The sequence below is a fragment of the Rhinatrema bivittatum genome, chromosome 5, assembly GCF_901001135.1.
Source record: "Rhinatrema bivittatum chromosome 5, aRhiBiv1.1, whole genome shotgun sequence".
NCBI classification, from domain to species: Eukaryota; Metazoa; Chordata; class Amphibia; order Gymnophiona; family Rhinatrematidae; genus Rhinatrema; species Rhinatrema bivittatum.
Genome location: NC_042619.1, coordinates 366206814 through 366229837, shown reverse-complemented (window position 1 = coordinate 366229837; position 23024 = coordinate 366206814). Strand labels below are relative to the sequence as shown.

Genomic DNA, 23024 nt, shown 5'->3' with positions numbered 1-23024 from the left:
ATTATTTGAACACCCATCCAGTGAGTCTCGCCTAATCTGTACAAATACCTGCCCCAGAGAGCTGGGACAATGCTCACACAACAGAAGATACACCTGCCCTGGGCCTTAAAGGTAATCCTTTCCCCTGACAGCAACAGCCCAGCCCTGGGGACAGGAAACAGGGAAGAGAGAGTAATAATGGAGTTCTCACATACAAGTTAGTTTATGTACCCTTAGGATACAGCATATCCCTGAAAAATGGGTTACACATGCAAGCTTTGTTAAATGGATTTCTTTTTCTTTAAATAAAAATTTAACAAAACCTTCATATGTGCTAATGAGTGCAAGCTGCTACCTCTGGAGCATTCTACAGAGTCTGTCTGACACAGCCAGAGAGCTAAGGCAGCATGAGGCTGCTCATTTGAGTACTGCTGCTTTCTGTGCTCTGCAGTAGCAACTCTTTGTCAGGGTGAGGCTGCAGGGGACTTGGGGGTTGTGGCAGGGGGTTTGGGAGGATAAGTGTGAAGGGGGTTGAGGGTGAGAGGGTCTGAGTGTGAGAGGGGTCAAGAACCCGAGTATGAAGCTTTCAGACTGTGATGGGATTAGTGTGGAAGGTGGAGATCTATGAGGGGAGGGTGGAGAGGTCCAGGGGATATCTGTGAGGCAGAGGGGGGTCCTGGAGAGATGAGTGTGAGGTTGTAGGGGGTGGGAGTCCGTGAGTCTGTTTCAGAGGTGGGTGTATAGGGGATGGGGGCTCTCATCCTCCATGCCCCTCCCTGTCTCTAGCAGTTTCTCAAGTTTCAACTTTCTTCCTACTAAGCTTGCTCTCTCTCTCTCATCATGGTGGTGGTGGTGGGGGGGGGGGGGGGGATCATTGAGAGGCATACTCCTGGGGACTGAGATTTGAAAGAGATTATGATTCAGGAAATTTGACTAGTATGACAATTTGTATATGCATTGCAAAGTAATACACAAAAGAGGAAAGTCTAAAAAGGATTTATATGCATAAAACTGGGTTTTGTGTGTGAAAATGGACTTTTAAAAATTTGTATTTTTACCATGTAACGCCTTTGAAAATTCACTCCATAGGGCTGAATTGTCTAAAGGTTTTCCATCTGTAGACTCACTTTTGAAAATTGCTATTATATATACTATTTTTACCCATAACTTCTTTGAAAATTACCTCCAAAGTGAATGTTTTATGAAAAAGTTACATATGTGATAACAGTATAATAAAATTACAGATTAAAGAAAGGACAATAAGGAGAACAGTTCCCAGGTTAGGGTGCTGCTGGTCTATATTGCATCGAATCAGATCACATTTATTGCCTCGTGGCAGGCAGGATACAGCATATTTTGTTGTTATAATTGCTCTCTCTCCTGTTTTGGTAGTAGAGGATGGCTGCACCTCTGGAATACAAATGGAATTTTTTTGGGGGTGATGTATTTTTAGATAATTTAATGCTTTTTCTTGTTATAAACTGCCTTGGGTCTCCTTCAGGTGAGAAAGGCGGTATTTAAAAGGAAACGTTATGTTCTCCCAGGAGTTTTCCTGCTCATTCTTTTGTGAGAAGCGTTTCCTTTTATCTGTCAGTTTAGAAAATGTGCACCTCTGATGACTTTGTATTCTTCACAGTACAGGAGGAAATGCATCTCTCTTTCTATGGTGTTGCACTACTGGCAGATTCTGACTTATTGGGGTTTCTAGTTCAGCTTTTGTGTGTATATTTCTCTAATTTGTGATCACTTATTCTGTATTTGGTATGGTCTATCTGTGTTTTGTATGTGTAACCAAGATTATGTCATCAGCTAGCTAGCATGTTGTTTCGGTGGAGGGCTCTGTAGAGGTCCAGTTTGTTCTGTTTTCCACTCTGCACCTCCTAACAGGAAGGTGTACCGTGTTCTAGGGCAGTGGTTCCCTACATTTCAAGACTGATGTCTTGTATAACCCTGGGTTACAAAAAATATTAAAATTCACAGCAAATGATATTGCCCCAATTCAAAAAGGTGTATTAAGTGTTAACACACCAAAACATGCACTACTGTGTGCAGGCTTTTTCAGTAGGGTCTATTCACTAATAAAGCAAATTTTGGCCCCTTCCAGTTTTGTTCTCTTTCCCGTGTTAACAGAGAAGTGATAGCAAAACCACCACCACCACCACAAGTAGCGGTGATAGCAGGTACCATCGGGTTCACTGAAAACTCTGCACATCCTGTCCCCACAATTGCCTTCTCATCCTCCTATCCAGAGTTGGGAAACACAGTTCCAGGGCATGTTGCAGTATTTGCAGTGTTCCTTCTCACAGGTAAGGTTTACATATATAAGGGACCTTTGGCTTCCTGTTAATAAAGGAGTGCACCAATTGACTGGGGAGGTTCTGTGCAGAGATAATTGAGAGGTGTTTGGGTTTGCACCCCCATTCGGGAACATGCAGATAGTGTTTCCTAATTCATCCCAAAGCACTGTTATCCTTGATGATTTTGATTTAGACTTCCTAGCAGCAAAGAGCTTGTTGCCTTCTGCTGTGTCATTTTTCCTAATTTATGGGAGAGGAGTAAGGAAGTCAGCCTTCCATTGATTTGACTATCCAGTCTTTGAATTATTGTTTTGGACTCTTTTGGGAATTTCTTGTGAAGAGCTAATTCCCTTGGTTGCAGTGGATTGGGGAGTCCCTGTATTGAAGGCTGGATTTCGGATAAGGAAGACCTGCAGTGTGCTGTATCTCTTTCAGAGTATAGACCTGACGAGTTACCTGACACAAGGAAGAATAATTTTGCAGCAACTGTCTTTTCATAAGAACATAAGAACATGCCATACTGGGTCAGGCTAAGCATCCTGTTTCCAACAGTGGCCAATCCAGGCCATAAGAACCTGGCAAGTTCCCAAAAACTATCCCATGTTACTGTTGCTAGTAATAGCAGTGGCTATTTTTTAAGTCAACTTAATAGCAGGTAATGGACTTCTCCAAGAACTTATCCAATCCTTTTTTAAACATAGCTACACTAACTGCACTAACCACATTCCCTGGCAACAAATTCCAGAGTGTAATTGTGCGTTGAGGGAAAAAGAACTTTCTCCAATTAGTTTTAAATGTGCCACATGCTAACTTCATGGAGTGCCCCCTAGTCTTTCTATTATCCGAAAGAGTAAAATAACCGATTCACATTTACCCGTTCTAGACCTCTCATAATTTTAAACATCTCTATCATATCCCCCCTCAGTCGTCTCTTCTCCAAGCTGAAAAGTCCTAACTTCTTTAGTCTTTCCTCATAGGGGAGCTGTTCCATCCCCTTTATCATTTTGGTCACTCTTCTCTGTACCTTCTCCATCGCAGTTATATCTTTTTTGAGATGTGGCAACCAGAATTGTACACAGTATTCAAGGTGCGGTCTCACCATAGAGCGATAGAGGCATTATGACATTTTCTGTTTTATTCACCATTCCCTTTCTAATAATTCCCAACATTCTGTTTGCTTTTTTGACTGCTGCAGCACACTGAATCGACGATTTCAATGTGTTATCCACTATGACGCCTAGATCTCTTTCTTGGGTGGTAGCTCCTAATATGGAACCTAACATTGTTTCAATTATCTCCTCTGTTGGAGGCACGGAAATTTTATTCTACCCTTCTTGCTTGACTTTTTTCCCCTTTTGGGTTCATCTAAACTTTTTTCCACTTGGAGCTCATAACACATGATACCTGGGAGTCAGTATACCAAACCTTTGGAAGAGGGAAATCTTTCATCCAGAAAGATACAGAGGTGTTACAAATTCCATCTAAAGCAAGGTGAGGGAGAGGGGGGTGGAGAAGGAAGGTGATGATGATGCAAGGGTTGGGGGGAACAGCTGATGGAAAAAGGAAGGTGATGATGATGCCTGGGGTTGGGGGGAGAGAGATGGAGGGAAAGGGAAGGTGATGGGAGGGAGTGGGAGAGGGGGGTAGAGGGAAAAGCATGATGATGATAGTGGGGAAGATGCAGAAGATAGGGCGGGAGATAGGAAATGATTCCAGGGGGTGAGAGAGAAGGGTAGAAAGGGAATGTGGAAATGATGATACCAGGGGTGAGGAGGAGAAGAAAGGGAGGGAGAGAGGGAATGTGATGATGATGCTAGGGAGTGGGGGAGAAAGGTAAAAGGAAAGGGAAGATGGTGGTAATGATGATGCAGGGCTAAGAAGGGTGGAGAGAGAAGGGGATGATAATTCAAAGGGGTGAGGAGGAATGGAGGGAGAGGGAAGATGATGATGATGATGGGAGTAGTAGGAGAGAGATAGAGATGATAATGCAAGGGGAGGGGAAGAGATGGTGGGAGAGGGAAGGCGATGATGATGATGATAGGGGTTGGGGGAGAGGGAAGGGAAGGGAAGAGAAGATGATGATGATGCCAGAGGAATATTTATGATAGTGGGAAAGGGGGAAGAGAGACAGTGACAGTGCCAAGGGATGGGGGGATGAGGGAAGAGAAGAGGAAGTGATTGGTGTGCCACAACAAAGTGAACCTGTGCTAGGTGTGCCACAAAACAAAAAAGGTTGGGAACCATTGATCTATTCAACTATCAGCATTGAAATTAGAAACCATCATTCTTCTCCTGTGTGTTATTTGGATGCAGAGATAGTATAAAGCTTAGTGTTTTGTACAGAGGACAGAAAAAAGGGCTTGAAATGCAAAGAAGCAGGGTATAAGAACTATTGTTTGTCCCCACAGTTAGGAGCCTGGACCTCAGAGAGTAAAGCTATTCGATGGGAGGAAAGGAGTTTCACAGAGGCAAATGGAGTGGTTGTGCAAAAAGGGTCCTTCTCTTTTTCTTTCTATGAGCCCCAGCTACCAGTTAAAGGATCCGACCCGCCCAGGGGTTACACATAACTACAGTATATACGCGGTTTAGCATTGACAAGTGCTTGAAGTCATTGAGCCTGATATTCAAAGCGCATTCAGCACTTGATAGCTGGATACGTAGGACTTCTATGGCTATTTAGCAGGCCACTGAATATCCAGTTATATTCAGCAGTCGCTAGATGGTCAGATAAGTGACTTATCTGTCTATCTTTTATCCAGAGAAAAAGTGGCCGGGCAATGGGTGGATACGTTATCCGGCTAAGTAGTGATCTTCAGCCTTATCCGCCTACGTTAGATCTGCTCAAAAGCAGGTCTAAACTTAGAGAAGAAGTATCTGTCAGTTGCGATGTTTACATGGCAATTCAGCAGCATTGCCGTGCTGCTGAATATCCCATCTAAGTTAGCCGAATATGTCTAGCTGGCTAAATTAGATACCCGCCTATCATTTCAATATCTACCCCATTGAGTTTAAAATGTTAAAAGTAAGACACCTGTAACAGATTAGTTAGAAATCTGTTTGTCGGGTTCACACTAAAGTATTTATCAATAAGAGTATAACTATCAAGTCTCAGAGCTGTATGCCTAGTGCCCACTGCCCACCCATATTAACCTTGGGCCCAGCTAAAAATTCAGGTTTGACTACACCACTGTGACCGATACGCCTACACAACCTCAGCACTCACAAACTCAGGCACCTCTAGAGGTGCCATCCCTAAAAACAATGAGCCTCACCAAAACCAGGAAGAAAATCTTTTCACGATCAGCTCCAACATTGGAACTTCTTACCATCTCACATCAGTAGCAAGGGATCTTCTTAGTGTTTGGGTAATTGCCAGGTTCTTGTGGCCTGGTTTGGCCTCTGTTGGAAACAGGATGCTGGGCTTGATGAACCCCTGGTCTGACCCAGCATGGCAATTTCTTATGTTCAAATTCACCCCAATCTCCTATCCTTCGGGCAATTGGTGAAAACCTGGCTCTTTGAAGCAGCCAACCAATAACCCAAAATAGATTGAAAAACTTTGTATATAACCACCTTGACAGCGTTATTCCACTATTTGTACTTAGACGGTACTATACTACTTATACCTTGAAAGCATCTTTGCACAATCTATATTTTGATTGTACTACATAATCTATTGAGTTTCTTGGACAATATTATTTAATTATGTTATCTGACTACTGTAAGCCTCTGTTTGTTTATACTAATGTGTGTCCTACACTATAATCACTATGTTGTATTGTATTATGCTTTGAACTCCCTGGCTGGAAAGGCATGTCATAAATAAATGATGATGATAATGATTATCATTATATTGTATTCATCTAGAGGGCAATTTAATTTTCAAGGGCATTTCCCCAAATAAAACAGTGTTTTGACCAAGAAATGTCTTATACAAAATTGCCCGCCTGATATGTGAGTATAGTTATGCGGGTACTGGAGTGGCATAGCCACGGGTGGAGCTGGGTAGGCAGTTACCCACCCAATTTTGGCTCAGACCCACCCAACCAGAAGACGCCTGTTGGAGCAATGTAGTCATGGGATCCCATCCCCACGATGGCAAAGAGGAGGGCTGGAGCTGCAAGGCCACCATGGGATCATCACGTGACAGCGAAGAGGAGAGCCAGAGTTGCAATACTGTTGCGGGATCCCATCTCCGTGGCGGCAGAAGTAGGACTTTGGCTGTGCCTAATGAAAAGGCCCTGCGTGTGTGTGTGTGGGTAAGAATGGGAGCTTGAATGTGCGTATGTGTGGCTGAGAATGGGAGCCTGGGTGTGTGTGTGGATCAGAATGGGAGCCTGAATGTGTGTATGTGTGGGTGAGAATCGGAGCTTGAATGTGTGTACGTGGGTTAGAATGGGAGCCTGGGTGTGGATCTGTGTGTGCATAAGAATGGGAGCCTGGAGGGGGGATGAGAGAGTGAGAGCTTTGTGTGGTATAGAGAATGAGAGAATGTGAGCTTTGGGGGGGAGAGCATATGAGAATGAGGGCTTGTGTGTGTGAGTGAGTCTGTGAGAGAAAGCAAGTGTGTATGTGTGAGGGAGGAAGGGAAGACAGTAGGAGAAGAGAGACACTGAAAAGGAATTAGGAATAAATCAACAAGGGAAAAATGGGAGAGACTGGGACCAACTGATTAGAAAAATACAGACAACAAAGGTAAAAAACCAAAATTATTTTGAGTTTTAGCAATTGGAATATGCCATCTTTGGGAATCTACATTTCTTATATTTTTGTATTTTGCTCTTACTTCAGTATTCCACTGTTCAGAGTCTAGTTTCTCAGGCTGTTTTGGTTTTGTCTGTATGTTTCTGTTTCTAATTTGTAGTATCTTATTTCTATATTAGGTAAAGGTCGGTCTCTGTTTTGCCTGTGTGTGTGTGACTGAAGTGCAATATTTCTGCTCATATGTTCTTTCTCTGTAGTAGTCCAGCTTGTTCTGTTATTCCAGTAGGTGATGTATTAATGTTCTAGGGCCTGCTGTAGTATTTGCATTGCTGTTTTTTCATAAAATTGCTTTATTTGAATCCTGAGAGTCAGTGCTGTGACTGTATGGTGTGGCAAGGTTCTAGACGTCTCTTTCTTTGCAGGAGTTTGTGTTATTTCACAAAATAGCTGTGGAGGGATATTTTTTGCTGAGGTGACACCAGAATTTGAATATTTTTTTTCATGTTAGGTGTAATGTGAATTATCCTAGCTCTTCTCTGCACCTGTTCTGATGATTAATGCTATTTTATTGTAGTTATGATAATTTCTGGCTTTCTGCAAAGAGGATTCATGAAAGAATGCATTCCTTTTTGTTTATTACATGATTGATTGGATCTGATTGCTTGTTTTCTTTTCTTTTTACATGATATACTTGTGCATTTATAAACTGCAATAAATATAAAATAAATTAATACAGATTAATAAGGAATTTTTAATGCTGGTAAGTGCTTGAAATAATTGAGGTAAAATGTTTTAAAGTTTAACACATGATGCATAATGGCTGTTGCAAACTAGTTAGAAATCCATTGTAGGGTGTAGTATATGGCACTATTTATCAATAAGAAAATAACTAATAAGTCTCAGACCTGCATGACTACAGCCAACCTATGTTAACCTTGTGCTCACCCAAAAAATCAGTTCTGGCCAAGCCACTGGCGTACTGCCTGTTTTTGATTGAGCAGAGGGGTTTGGACTTACATGCATACTTTTGCTTTTTCACAAGTAAATATAGAGAGCCTAAAAGATCTCTGTTAAAGAGGATTGTTCCATTGTTCACAGGGGGAACACTGGTAGTGAAAATGTGTGTTGTAGCTCCCCCATGTGGGAGACTATATGGTTGAGTCCCCAGAGTATATAAACTCATGCCACCATCTTAGGGTGTGGGCTTTTCTGTTACCCCTTGTCGGGGCAGTATGTCTCCTAATTTATTTCGGAAAGGACCTGTCTCTAGGGTTGAAACCTGCGTATGAAAAAGTGGACAGGGTGCATTTGTCTAACGTTTTGGAGTAAAGTTGATCCATCCTTCCTTTCTCTCATTTTGTTTTCCCTTTTCTAAGATTTTTATTTGTCAAACATGCCTGAGAAACCTAGGGGCTCAGTGTATGACATCTAGAGGAGCAGTGTCTTTAAGCCAGAGAGCACGGGTGAACTACTGTTAGTCCTGGTGGAGGAATGAATCTGAGTTCATTCCTGGAAAGAAGGAGGTGATGAAGATGATCTGGAGCACCCATCCGGTGTTAAAAATATCTACATCATCAAGATGTTGAAGAGAGAAGTATGGAGGTACCATCCCAGTACCAATATGAAAAGTAAGGAAAATGGCAGAACAACTGGACTAAGGTATGAAAGATGGGATTTTACTTAAGCACAATTAAATTGGAAAAGCACTATCCTATCCACCAAATTCTGGCAGGAAGCTTCAAAATCACCCCATTAATGGGAATGGCTCAGGAAAGAATAAATTAAATTGGAAGATTTAAGTCACAGATTTATTAGAACTAAAGCTATATATTGGAGTGTAAATAACAAGTAATTGGATATTTTTACCAATTTCCCATGTTTAATCAGTAAATGTTGTTGGAAACCAAATCAGCTTTTAGCATGATTATTTTGGCTGCTTATAAGAGACTGTAATACTGGATTGATCACTGAACAACATTTAGGGCCCAGGAAGTAATCTTCACTACCTCCCTCCCCACTCTCTTAATTGGTTTTTCTTAAATAAACAACTTAGGCTGTCTTCTTACAGGTAAAGGACTTTTATTATCGAGAGGAGTAAAAGGAAAAACTACAGAAGCCTTGTTTAAAAGCAAAAAAAGTACAAAGAGTTCTGTAGGTACTGGGATCTAGTCTCGCCTGCTGCCAGCAGAGTAGCAGAAAGAAGATGCCAGCTAGATGTTTCCCAGTGGAGGACAGCTTTATACAGTTCTTATCTTTCTCACACCAATATTCCCTCCTTGTCCTTAAATGGTATTACTTCCTGTTCTTTCTTTGTTCTATATTCCTGCTTCCTGAGGCATACTCATCACAGTCAGGCCAATACTGTAAAGTTCACGGGAGAGCGGGCGAGCACCGCGCTCTCCTGTGCACGCGATTCACTAAAACAAAATATTCAAATTAGGGCCCGCGGTAAAAAGAGGTGCTAGGGATACTAGCGCGTCCCTAGCGCCTCTTTTTTGACAGGAACGGCGGCTGTCAGCGGGTTTGACAGCCTACGCTCAATTTTGCCAGCGTCGGTTCTCAAACCCGCTGACAGTCATGGGTTCGGAAACCGGACACCGGCAAAATTGAGCATCCGTTTTCAACCCGCAAACCGCAGGCCGATTTTACATTTTTTTTTTAAATTTTTAAAATTATTTTTTATTTTGGGACCTCCAACTTAATATCGCCATGATATTAATTCGGACTGCTTTTCTATGCACTTTCCCAGTGCCGGCAGAAATTAACGCCTACCTTTGGGTAGGTGCTAATTTCTGAAAGTAAAATGTTTTACATAGTGAATCGCGCGAGAATAACATTGAAAACGCGCATGCAAACGTGGGTTAAGAGTGCGCTCCGTCGGAGCGCACTGTACTGTATCGGCCTGAGTGCTTGATATCTGCCTGTTACTTAGCATATCTAGATAGAATCTCTCTTGATGTGATTAGGGTTAAAAGGTCTTAGACCTGTGCATAGGAAATAGTATCAAAGGCTTTGCATACAGGCTATTATTTCCTGAGACCTTTGAACTGCATCTTTATCTTATTCTCAACTCCCTGACAGGTAATCTTGGATTTTAGAGGGGCTTACCATCAGGAGGAATGTTAACTCTTAAACCCATAACTTGAAGTGTGGTCTTTGGGGGTCCTGTGAATGGACGCTAGCCCAGGGGTTATACATGCATGTATATTTTCCTGGAATCTTTCTACAAACATAATAGCAAGTGTAATTGTTACCAGGGCCGGTGCAAAGGGATTGGGTGCCCTAGGCACCTTCAGCCTTGCGCCGCCCCGACTCTTCCTACCCCCCCCCCCCCAAAAGAAAACTTACAAAATACCTGGTGGTCCAGGTGAGGGCCTGGGAGCGATCTGCAGCTCCCAGGGCCTCAGCTGCCACTAACCAAAATGGCGCCGGAGGCCTTTAGCCCCTACCATGTGACGGGGGCTACCGGTGCCATTGGTTGGCCCCTGTCACATGGTAGGGGCTAAAGGCCACCGGTGCCATTTTGCTTAGTGGAAGCCGAGGCTCCGGGAGCAGCAGATCGCTCCCGAGCCCTGCGCTGGACCACAAGGGGGGTGTTGGGAGGGTGGCACAGTGAGGCGGGGGCTGGCAGAATTTTGAAAGGGCACTTTTTGCCCTTTCAAAATTTTGCTGCTTGCCGCGGCACCCCCTAAATCGCGGTGCCCTAGGCACAGGCCTAGCTCACCTAGTGGTTCCTCCAGCCCTGATTGTTACAGATAAATTTAGTAGGATACATTTCAAAGCAAATTCATACATATAAGTCCGTTTTGAAAAGCAGTAGAACTTTCTTGTGTTTTTTGCAACCTGATTTAGGAAGGCTGTTATAAAATTAGCCCCCTAATCATGCTTGACATTCAAATTAAGGTGTTACACATGTGTGAAATCATTGAATTTAATAAGTCAAGATACACCTAAAAATTGACACATCTCTTTACAACTAATGCTCAGAAGAAAAGCCCATGAGAAAATACAAGAAAAATGTTCATGGGTTCTGTTGATAGGATATGTATCATCAAAAATGATGTTACTACCTGATTGCCATTTGTTAGGCATCGGATCTAATGGAGAACCACAGAGATGCAACACTTCTGATGGCAAACCAGCTGTAAACTTCTGGTGGGGAGGTAGAGTCCAGATCTTACCCCTGCCTACAGCTATAGAACACTTTCCTTCCAGTAAAAGACACAACCCCCAACATCACTAACCTCCCCCCATGCAGCCAAAGATCCTTCCCTTCCCTTCCCCAGGAATAGAGAAATGGTAGCTAGAGAAGAAGGAGAGCAGCAAACCTGTCTCCTGCCACTTCACCCAGCCTTGGCTGCATGGTGGCTTTCCTGCCTTGTACTTTGATTTGCACATTACAAGCAATTTCAGGTCCAACTGTGAGGCAGTACAGCAGCTGCCATTTAGTCAACGACCTGTGACACAACAGGAGGAAGTTAGGCTACTCCCCTCTCTACTCTCCTGCCGCTTTCTTGGTTCTTGGCTGCAGGCGGCACAATGATATTGATAGGATCTTTGGCTGAGGAGAGAGGAGGGCTCTTTGGCTGTACAAAAATTAACAAGTAATACAATGTTAACAAATAAATATTGGTTCTCTGTTTTCTGTGTAATTAGTTGGTGTCTCTAAAAGTCAACACCCAGTCCCTGATTTCTCCCACCACCATGCTTCAGACCTTCTCCCCTCCCACTATGGGTGTCCATATAATTAGTAGCAGTGGCCCTCATGTTCGGATGTAATTTGCCGTCTGCAGTAAAGTGTGCATCATCTGCATTTTAGCCACATCCATCCTTAATGCATGCAATAAACACTGGAATTAATTTTCAAAGCAGCTATGTGCATAAAATTAGCATATATCATAGCAATTTTTAAAAACCCATTCACCCATGTAAAATCTTTTGAAAATTCAGCCCTATGGAGTAAATTTTCTTGAGGAGTTAGGTGTGTAAAAGTAGCAATTTTCAAAAATGCATTCACAACTATAAAACCTAGTTTTATGCATTTAAATCCTTTTGAAAATTACCTCCACTGTGTTTACACGTGCTAATGGCCGATGTTTAAGCAGTTTAGTACATTGGTCTCTCTATTTTGAAACAGGAAAAGTATATACTTCCTCATTTAAGACACTAAAATTGGCTATATAATATGGGATTTTCTACACATCCTTGCCAGCCACAAAACTGGCAGCATTGCTTCCACATGACTTTGAAATGCCTCTGAAATATATTCCAAACCAGAGTCTCATGTGGGATACTGCAGTGCATTTCTCTTCTGCATTTCAGGGTGAAATACATTGCGACACTCTCTGACATCCAAACAGCATGCTATAATAAAACAAATCTAAGTATGTGTAACTGGCTAATCTCTCAAAAGTCAATACCCAGTTCCTGATTTTCCCTACCACTAAACTGTGCAGAATAGAGGAAAGACCTTGCCCACGTCTTGAATGAAATCCTCTGCTTCTCTGTGGTTCTGGTCCCTTGTGGGACAGAGCTGGGAGTATTTTAAGTGATGAGGTTTGTTTGTAGTTGCTGGAGGTTGTTTTGTGTTTTGGGGATACTTTTTCATTTACCCCTGTGCCACTCCAATCCGAGACGTAGTGCCAACCACAGCAGAAACTATTTGGAGGAGTGAGTGCCAAGCCGGGAAGAGAAGAAAACCATCAAACTACCCACCCAGTAGCAGAGATGGCAGAGGTGGTGCCCACAGGGTACAACAAGAAGGAGAGTGAGTCAGGTACTCGACACTGGTATTGAGTGTGAAACCCTCACTTTATGAAGTGCCCAGGAAGGGTTTACAAAAGCTTGGACTCACACTACTCATGTGTATCCACCTATTGCCTCTTTGTGTAGTGCTGCAATCACCATTGCCCCCACCCCCCTCAAAAAAGCAGAGAAGCTCCTATCTCCCGCCAACGAATACAGCAGTATCTCTCAGTCATGCTGGGGATTTTCATTGCTCTCTCTCTCTTAGGTTGAAGGGTTTGCTAGCATTCTCTCTCTCTTTCACCCACTGGGATTCTCATTACAGTTTCCCTTTCTATCAACCTGGGGAGCAGTTGGATTCTGGTGATGCTTTCTCTGTCCGGGCTGTCCAGCTGCCCTTCTCTGGGGGACTAAAGGTTGTTTTTTAAGGAACCCCCAAGACAGGCTGGTGTACCAGCTCTGGAAATGCACCTCCTGCCTGAACTGGCCCAGAATACACCTATCACCTTATTATGGGGTCTATGCCAGAGCTTCTCACACTGTGGGCCTCGACCCCAAACAGGGTCACAAAACCTTCAGCTGCGGGTCACAAGTGCCTCAAATAGCAGCACTTTTTAGGTAACAGCAACATTAAGATTGGAAGTCAGTGTGGGGCCTATAATCCAGCAAGCAGTCACAGGCCCTATTTATGAGTTTCTGTGGTATCAGGATGGATCAAGGCAGCTGCAGGGCCTGTGGTGGCTCATAGGCCCCACACCCCCTATTTTCATGACTAATGCTGCTACTGCCATGAGGGAGGAAAGGGCTGAGTGTGCACGGGGCGAAGATTGCCAATCTCTTTCCTCACCCACCACTGAACCTACCCAAGAGAAAAATGTTGCCCCTATCATCAGCCAGCCCTCTTATCTCACGAGATGTCATCCATTCTTTGCCTGGGGCCCAAAGGAAAATGTTGCCATTGACCCTAACCAGGTGGATATTTAGAAAAAGGGAGAGATCAGATGCAGGAGAGGTTTGAGGGTTGAATCAGCTGGAGAGGGCTTGGCTGTGGAGGGTGAGAGAGGTGGAATGAAAGATTTTTAACTGGCAATGTACTAGAGGTGCTGGGTGAGTGAGATAGAGTCAGCAGGTTGTAAGAGATGTGTTGGAGGGGAGATTTGGAGGTGAGCGAGGGGAAGGGGGATAAGAGGGAGAGGGTGACTGAGGATTAGTTGGTTATAAGAAGGGTTTGGGAGTGAGAGAGGATCAGCTGGAGTGTGGTGAGGGTGAGAATGGAGGGATTGATGGAGGGGAACTGCAAAGAGGTGGGAATGTTCACATGCCAGTCACCTTAGAGTGGTGAGATTCATCCCTGGGTCTCTCCCTTGCATACTCCCTTCTGTTCCCAACCAAATCCTTTCATCCCATTCTTTGAACGTCATCACTGATACTAAACTTTCTGCTGTCTTGGAACTCTCTGCTCTCCTTTGACCTCCTCACCTTTAGCATAGTATGTCCCTTACATTTTCCCTCTGAACTGATAAGTAGCCCCCATCGGCCAGGTTTACTTGTCTGCCCCTTGGGAGCCAGCTGAAAGAGTCAAGAGTCACTTTGGGGTGCTCACATTGGGTCTGATTCGTTCAAGAATTTCTCCCTTACAGTGTCTACGGGAAGAGACCATCGCGCATCAGGTCCATCATTTGCTGTGCCCTTGGTAAGTCACATCCGCTATTTATCCACTTGCCTGAGAACAGCACGAGCACCATTTTGTACTTTGCTTTAGACATTCCATTTTGGAAAAGCAAATAAGACATTTGAATAAATAAATACATTAATAATGAAAATACATAAATATTGGGTATCATTTTTTAAGCGGCTGCTTTTTAAGAAGCCTGTGACATTTTTTGTGAGCCCAGACAAACTTTTTTTCATGAGTTTTATTGCATAGGCCTCCCTTAGCCTAGTTGGGGGAGGATGGCCTAGCAGAGGGCAGGGCCAGGAATATGTTGGCACCTATTTAAGGCAGTGCAGCCTGGCTTTAAAGAGCAAGGGCAGGCAGCCGAGTCATATGTTTTGGCGTGCCACATTCTGGCGTGCGTACAGAGGGGGGCATTGCCAGTTGCATATCCAGAGAGCTTGTCACACTTTTCACTGAGAGTGAGTGTGTTTCCATAGCCTGCTGGAAGATACTTATCTGGATCTGAAGGTGACTAGTGCCAGATGTTCTTTGTTTAGAGCGAGACATACGATGTACGTGGATTTAGGAAATGTGCACATATACAAAGAAACACTGCCAGAGACAATACTTCACACAGCAAAGTACTGAACTATCGTCTTCAGTAGGCATTAGTTTCCCAGAAACGGACAGTACATTTGCAATGAAGTCCATTAGGAAATGGGCAAAGTCAAAATCTCAGTAACAAACTACAGTTGGCCAACCTTCAAAGCTGGGCAAGGCACTGCTCCCCCAGTGGGTATAATGAATCCAGTTGGTGTGATCTGGGTGTCCCCTTGGCTGAAGTCCACAAGAGCATGCTTGGCACTGATACACTTTACCACAATCCCTATAAGAAATTAAAGGAGCAATATTAAAACAATCATGATGCAGGATAATTATTTAGGTAAACTGCTTAAATTCTATACTTTACAGAAAGCTCTACGTATTATCTTTCAACCAGTAGTATATTTGATGTGCCTCACCTCTGAGCCTGAGGACTCTTACATTTTCTCAGAACTCCATTTCAGTGACAAAACAAATTAGAAAATAATGAACTTTGTTTAAGATCACTTTTCATCAAATTGTTCCCATTCCTATTACATTATTAAGGTCCAGCTGAAATCTCTACACTTAGCCTGAAACAGGAAAGGCACAGACATCTTCATGGCTCTAAGACGCTAATCTTACAGAAACTAAAATGTGCTATACAATATGACTGTCTGATATCCAACAAAGTATGCTAAGCATAACACAAGGAATAATGTTGATCACATGTCTACAGTCTCCATTTTTGATATGTGAGACAGTCCATAAGCATTAACACCTTGTTGTGTGTCTGATTACACAATACATATGTATACTATAAGATACTTTGACATTTGAGGGAAAACCAAGTGTCAACTCCCATATGTTAAAATATATTATGCAGCCTCCACTCTTAAATTTCATGTCATTATGTTCTGTTATGAAATATGTTATTTTATATTGTTTGTTTTATTGTTATGATGTATACTATTTTTACTATGGTTTGTTTTAATGTAACTGATTTTGGATGTTATAATGTAGCCCGCCCTGAACGTAGGAAGGGCAGGTAAGAAATGTTTTGAAATTAAATAAATAAATAAGAAATAAATAAAATAAGAAATCTGCAACCAGACACCCAGGATGTCAGTCAAACTTACACTACAAGCAAATTACTTCTCAAAGAAATATATAAACACTTCAGAGGGAAAGAGAATGACTTCAAAGGCAAAAGAAACACTTCAAAATGCTAGTAAATTATTTCTAAAAATTATTGAGGTCAATAATCAAAGCACATTCCACGCTATTTAACTGAATATTTTAACATGCGGCTAAAGTGGTCAGGCGCTGAATATGCACCTACATTCAACAGCACCACTTAGCCACTTTTTAGCTGCATGATTTGTGAGCATGTAGTGGGCAGATCAGGGAGAAGTGAATTAGCTGCATAATTAATACAGCTAAATAACGATATTCAGTCTTAGCCAAAAAAGTTAACCGGCTAGCAGGCCAATACAGTATGGACGCACTAAAAAAGCGCATCTATTTTTGGCACCCGCTCTTTGAATGCACATTCAGCCCCCCTCTCCTGGGCATGCGACACAGAATGCAAATGAGGGGTCACGCTAAAAGGAGGCGCTAGGGACAATTGTGCACCCCTAGCACCTCCTTGGCCCAGGAGAGGTGGCTGTCAGCAGGTTTGGAAAACAGACGCTCATAAAATTGAGCGTCCGTTACCTAACCTCACCTGCCAGCACTTTTTTAAATTATTTTTTTAATCGTTTTTTTACCTTTTGGTTCCTCGACAATATCACTACGATATTAAGTCGGAGGATTTACAGAAAAGTAGCATTTTCTGCTTTTCTGTACATTTTTTCGGGCTGCTCAGAAATTGGGCAGGTACTAATTTCTCAGCATAAAATGTGTGGCTCGGCCGCACATATTTTTTTTCTTATATCACGGCAGAATGACTAATAGCCTCATCAACATGCATTGCATGTGAGGAGCGCTATTAGTTTTGGGGAGGTTTGGACACGCATTGTGGATGCACTAAACCCCTTATTGTATAAGACAGTGGTTCTCAACCATTTTTCTGTCGGGACACACCTGATAAAAGGTCCTCACAGGCGAGACACACTGAACACATGACAGTCGCAAAGCTAACCCCATCCCACCCCCAACCCTCAGTGGTGGGTATAAAGCAGAACTAGAACATTCCCCGTACAACTCACCTTACAAAAAAGATATTCTGGTGTTATCTCAATAACAGCATCACAACTCCCTCTACTAACAGACACAATAGCCCTACTTATAAAAAGAGCAGTTCACCACTAATGCATGTCCAATTGAGAAAACACAACAAATAAAATGAGGTATTTTATGTGCCTATATGCAGGTTAAATATCTCACCTCGGTCATACACACAAGATCGACCTTCACCAAGTACAGAAAGACCACAAATTACAAATATGGAGACAAACTGGAATGAAAACCCCCAAAAAGCCACTCTGCATGCAGAGCAAACCTGGAGAAATGGAAACAGAAATATAGCACCTAACAAAGTCCCAGGATCTGCAATAATGCACACAAACTAATCTGCACAAAGTTACATCTGCATTATAGCATGCACTCAAATGGAACAACCCACTCAGAGGGAAAGAGAATGACTTCAAAGGCAAAAGAAACACCCACTCCAGAATAAACATAAAGTCGCATTCACTCCTTCATTTACAGTCACCATCATACTTCTCAACTCGTCTTCATTTCGTTTCCCCTCCCTTCCTTTGTTTCCCATCTGTTCCCTACGTTTTGGACACACACTGTGATTTCTCTACCCCCTTCCCTTCCCCCCCCCCCCCCTATATTATTAGAAAAGTCCCTTGGCAACAGTTTTTATATTTTTATTTACTTTATTAAACACGTGTTTATTTTTAGCCGGAATTCGTTCCGGCTATTAAGCAATTTTATGTATTTTAATTTTATTTAATTATTACCTTTTTCTTTTTATTCTTTTATTTTATTATTTTTCTCTAATGTAAACCACTTTGACAAAATCTAATTTTATAAAGTGGTATATAAATTCCTTTAAATAAATAAATAAATAAAATACCTATAAAAAGGCAACACTACAAATATTAAACCAGGCCCTAAACACCAATACACCTCCCATTAGGAAAACAGAAAAAGCCAAGCTGTTATAGATTCCCACACAGAGATAATTGTAAAACTACATGAAAAAAATGTTTCAAAACAGCTGAACAGAACATCATCTAACAATTAAAAACTCTTAAAAATTCTTCAAACACCAATAAAATATTTCAAAACAGCAGACACATCACATAATACCCAATAATTAAAATGGCAGTCAATCAAGAAAAATTAACTTAAAAAGCCACCTTTACTTACCCTCTCCAGCAGTTCTTCTACTCCTTTCCCTTGCAGGCCACACCAGAAGCAGCAGTAGCTGCTGAAGCTGTCCTCACGGTCCTCTTCCTTAGGGACCACAACCAGTCTCTTCTCTCTCTCACACATACACACACACCAGTCACACCTTGAGGACCAGTTTCTGTCTCTCACACACCAATCATCTCCCCAACCAGTCTCTCTCTCTCTCACACACACACACACTCACACACAAGCACACACATACCAGTCATCTCCCTGATTAGTCCTCAGGGGCGGATTCCGATGATGGACTGGCCCAGGGATTTGCCGCCCCGGCCGGCCCCGGAAATACCAAGTGGTCTGCCAAGAGCGGCTCTGTCACAGCCGCGCTCGGCAGACCATGTGACTAGAGCGACCGGCCTACCAGGGGATGCCTGATCCCCCGATAGACTAATAGGGGCGGCTTGGCCTTTCTCACACATACACACATCACTTAGAAACAGGCTCAATCACAAACATGCCCCCCCCTCTCTCTCACAGCAACAGCTAGCCAAAAACATGCTTCATCTCTCTCTTGAACACACACATTGTCACACACAAGCATCCTCCCTGTCTCACATATACGCTACACACACACACAGAAGCACCCTCCCTGCCTCACATACACACCACACACACACAGAAGAACCTTCCCTGACTCACATGCACACACACACAGAAGAACCTTCCCTGCCTCACATGCATACCACACACACAGAAGCACCTTTCCTGCCTCACATACACACCACGCACACACAGAAGCACCTTCCTTGCCTCACATACACACCACGCACACACAGAAGCACCTTCCTTGCCTCACATACACACCACGCACACACAGCAGCACCTGCCCTGCCTCACATACACACCACACACACACAGAAGCACCATTCCAATCTCAAATACACACCACACACACACACACAGAAGCACCCTTCTGATCTCAAATACACATACACACACACACACACACACACACACACACACAAAGGCCCCCAGCTGAACAGCTCGTCTTCGGCCCCACTGCCCAGGTCTCCGGCAGAGGCTAGCAGCGCCGTCTTCGTTTCTTCAGCCCCGCCAGCCTGGTCTCCAGCGGCAGCAGCCAGCGGCTCCGATCTTCGGCCCTGCTGGCCTGGTCTCCAGTGGCAGCAGCCAGCGGCTCCGATTTTTGGCCCCGCCGGCCTGGTCTCCGGCCGTGCCTAGCAGCGCCATCTTTGTTTCTTCAGCTCCGCCAGCCTGTCCTCTGGCGGCAGCAGCCAGCAGCTTTGATCTTTGGCCCTAATGGCCTGGTCTCAGCTGGTGGCTAGCAGCACCGGTTTGTTTCTTCGGCCCCACCAGCCTGGTCTCCGCCGGCAGCCAGTAGCATCTGTCTTCGAGTCTTCGGCCCTGCCGGCAGCGCTGGTCTTCATTTCTTCAGCTCCGCTGGCCTGGTCTCCGGCAGCAGCAACCAGAGACTCCGATCTTCAGCCCCGCAGGCTGCGAGTAGCATGCAACACACCTGCCGGTTGAGAATCACTGGTATAAGGGGTTGTGGACATGCATCCAAACTGGGTTAAAAAGTGAGCTCAGCTGAGTGCACTTTACAGTATCGGCCTGTAAGTTAGACATGCCACAGAGCATGTCTAACTTACAGGCCGATGAGTTATATCCTGCAGGTTACTTAGATGGTCAGCACTGAATATTGACATCATTGTTTCTTGAAACCTTTAGGCATCAGTATTATGACTTCCATAAACATGAGAGTACAAATTTGAAAGTATGAAATATTTTTGTCTTCTAAAACTTAGAAAGTAATTTAACCATTTGAGATAACATGAATGGTATTATTGTTCTTCTAAATCAGATAAATTGTCAGAACAAAACATAAAAATAAAATTTTTTAAAGCAATCTCTCTCCCTGAGTATTTGTCATAATCAGAAATGCAAGGCATTCAGCAGAATTTACAGATCTGTCAGAATCTGGCAAGGGCTGCAATGTGAACACTTCTGCTATGGCCTCTGGAACTGGACTGAAACCAACAACTCATTTCACACAAGCTACCATTTTTATATCCTTACTAACCTCAGCTGGACATAAACTAATGACCTAGAGGTGAAAGGTTCTGAGAGGAATAGGTCAAACTTTCAAATGAAGCCAAATCAGGCAGTGATGACTTGTCAATGGCCAGTGGCCCTAGTCTCCTGTAATTATGTGGCCTGCAGGAGAAACTGCTTAATTAGCTTGTTGCTGCATATTTGACAACCTGCCACAGAATCAACATTTCTGAAAGCTTTTACATCTCTTAATTCAAACTTTTGAAGAAAGCTGCAAGGTGCCTGCCTGCTCCTTTTCTAGTCCCCTCCCAAACAGCCTGCAGGTAATTCTCTCCTGTTGTTCTCCCTACCCCTTTCCTTCTGTCCTGAAGTTAACAAGGGGGTGGGGAGGGGTGAAGTTGGAATGGAAAGAAAAAGCAATCAGAATATTTTATTCAGAACCATAGCTAGCCTGTGGTAAATGTGGTCATGGCCATAGGTGCCACTGCCCTAAGGGTATCAGACTGTGGGGCTGAAGATTCTGTAGCCGCCACCAGAATCAGAAATGGGAATCTGCTGCTGGTGCTCATTTCTCTCCATGGACCAGCAGAAGAGTGGAGCTGGTGCCTTTCCTTCCTTCTCCTGCGGTTCATAGACTAAGGTACTGTAGAGCTCCCCAGGTCTCTACTAGATGGCTCTAGCTTCTCGCCTTTCTGGCAGAGCAAACCAGAACAGCATTCCTGCCACCTTTTTTCTGGGACCCAAGAAAGAGGAGCAGAGCCAGCAGTGTAAATCAGTTCTGGCTCTCCTGAGGAAACAGTACAGAGCTAGTAGTTGCATGGAATATTTATGGTCCCCCAACCCTTGGAGGAAACAGAAAAGAACAAAGAGTGTTAGAGCTGTTTACCCAGCCCGTCTCACCCCCCTCCACAGTTCCACTACAAATGAAGCCCTGAATAAATATTTTAAAACACTGAAAACCATCAGTAAGTAGGGATATTTTAAATGGCCATTTTCAGAGAATGAGTAGCTTGTAGTAGGAGTGATGGAAGTGCATGCACATTTAAGTGACTGAAAGCATGTATCCTCAAGTTCTCTCTCATTGAGCATGTGAAAGTGTAAATAGAGCTCCAAGGTGGATTTCCTGGCAGGATACAGTAGGTGGTTTCCATGTTAGTCCATTTGGGGCAGGATAGGACATTCTGATTGTTTGACTCACACTATCTATTTATAATTATTTAGCAAGACTTTAATGGTGTACATTTTCAAATTCAACCAACCTTAGATCTCAGCTGTTCTGATGTCACAGTAACTGTAGTGGACTTTATTAAGGATGGTTCAAACAGCAGAATCAGTGCCACTCTCTTTAGATTTAGCAGGGAGGTGAAAATGGCTGTACAGACAGCTGAAAAGTTCCAGCTTTCCACAGTCAGCCATAGCAGGTCCCCTCACTGTGGCTGACCATAGATGTTAACTGCAATTCATTACCCACATAATGAAATAGGATGCCGGACTCAGTGGACCTCTGGTCTGACCCAACATGGCACATCTTGTGTCAGATGGTGGCTACTCCAAGTCGCAAACACCCGGTAGATCCATTCCTTGCTGCTCACTTACAGGGATAAGAGGTAAGCTTAAATGTGTTGTAGTCTATTTTTATGAATAAATTATATCTTTTAATATACAATAAGGAATATAAAACTTAAAACACTTATTTTCTCCTACATGGGATTGAAATAAATGTTTGGTATGCTTTTTTTTTTTTTTTCATTTGGTCAACCAGGAAGAGCGTTTCCAGTTTTTCTGTATTACTTTAGTAGAAATTTCTGGTTTTACTGTTTTGAATTTCATTTGGATATCAGTCATTTATTGAATACTTTGGTCTTCGGTTATTGCTATTTGCACCACTTTGTAGCTGCCTCTATCAAATCCGAATGGTTCTACAGTGGAGACACTATGGTGAACCTCTGTCTCCTACCCCCTGGTGTTAATTGAATATATCAAATTATTAATCAGCTTTGATCTGGCAAGAAGATGAAGATGCTCATGATCAGAGGTATAAATCTAACATTATAGGGTAACTTATGTGATTGGCTTTGAGGGGCTCATTTTAATTCTGTGCACATGGTATAGCTATTTTGAAAAAAAAAATCGTATATGTTTCCTAGTCATATTTAGAAATGCTAATCACAAAGCCTGAAATATTTTTTAGACAGCATCTTAATTTATAAATCAGGTCATGCTTCTGTAATGTGTAAAAACACAGCTGTGGGTCTTTTGCCTGACGGCTACATTTAGCCCATGGGAGCAGAAGTTTCACGGTGCTTACTGCACATGTTTTGGTTGCACAATATTTCCTTCTGTAAGAGTAACTAGGTTTTACTAGTCACTAACATTTGCTCCCGACTGATATTTTCCAGCAATGGGCTGAAGTTTGATATGTAGGCTTCCTCCCCTCTGCCATAAACCCACCTTTTTGGGGGAGAGACTTGTGTGGGACAAATATCCCCACAAGCATGTCAGTTTTCATTGGAAGGTGACTGAGAAAAGGAGTGGGTGGAAGGATATTGGAGAAGGCGTTCTGCAGAGTCTTGGCCTCATCCCTGCTTTTAGAAGATTGTTTGGAGAAAGATTGATCAGTCCAA

The 23024-nt window shown here is 43.1% G+C and overlaps 1 protein-coding gene across 1 annotated transcript in view; it reads right to left on the bottom strand.

The window, feature by feature from the left end:
* Positions 1 to 23024, bottom strand: part of VWA3B (von Willebrand factor A domain containing 3B) — a 632585-nt gene that overhangs the window by 210258 nt on the left and 399303 nt on the right. The window contains exon 25 of the mRNA XM_029603312.1: positions 15144 to 15268. Within this exon, the coding sequence (XP_029459172.1) occupies positions 15144 to 15268 (125 nt within the window). The remainder of the gene's footprint in view (positions 1 to 15143; positions 15269 to 23024) is intronic.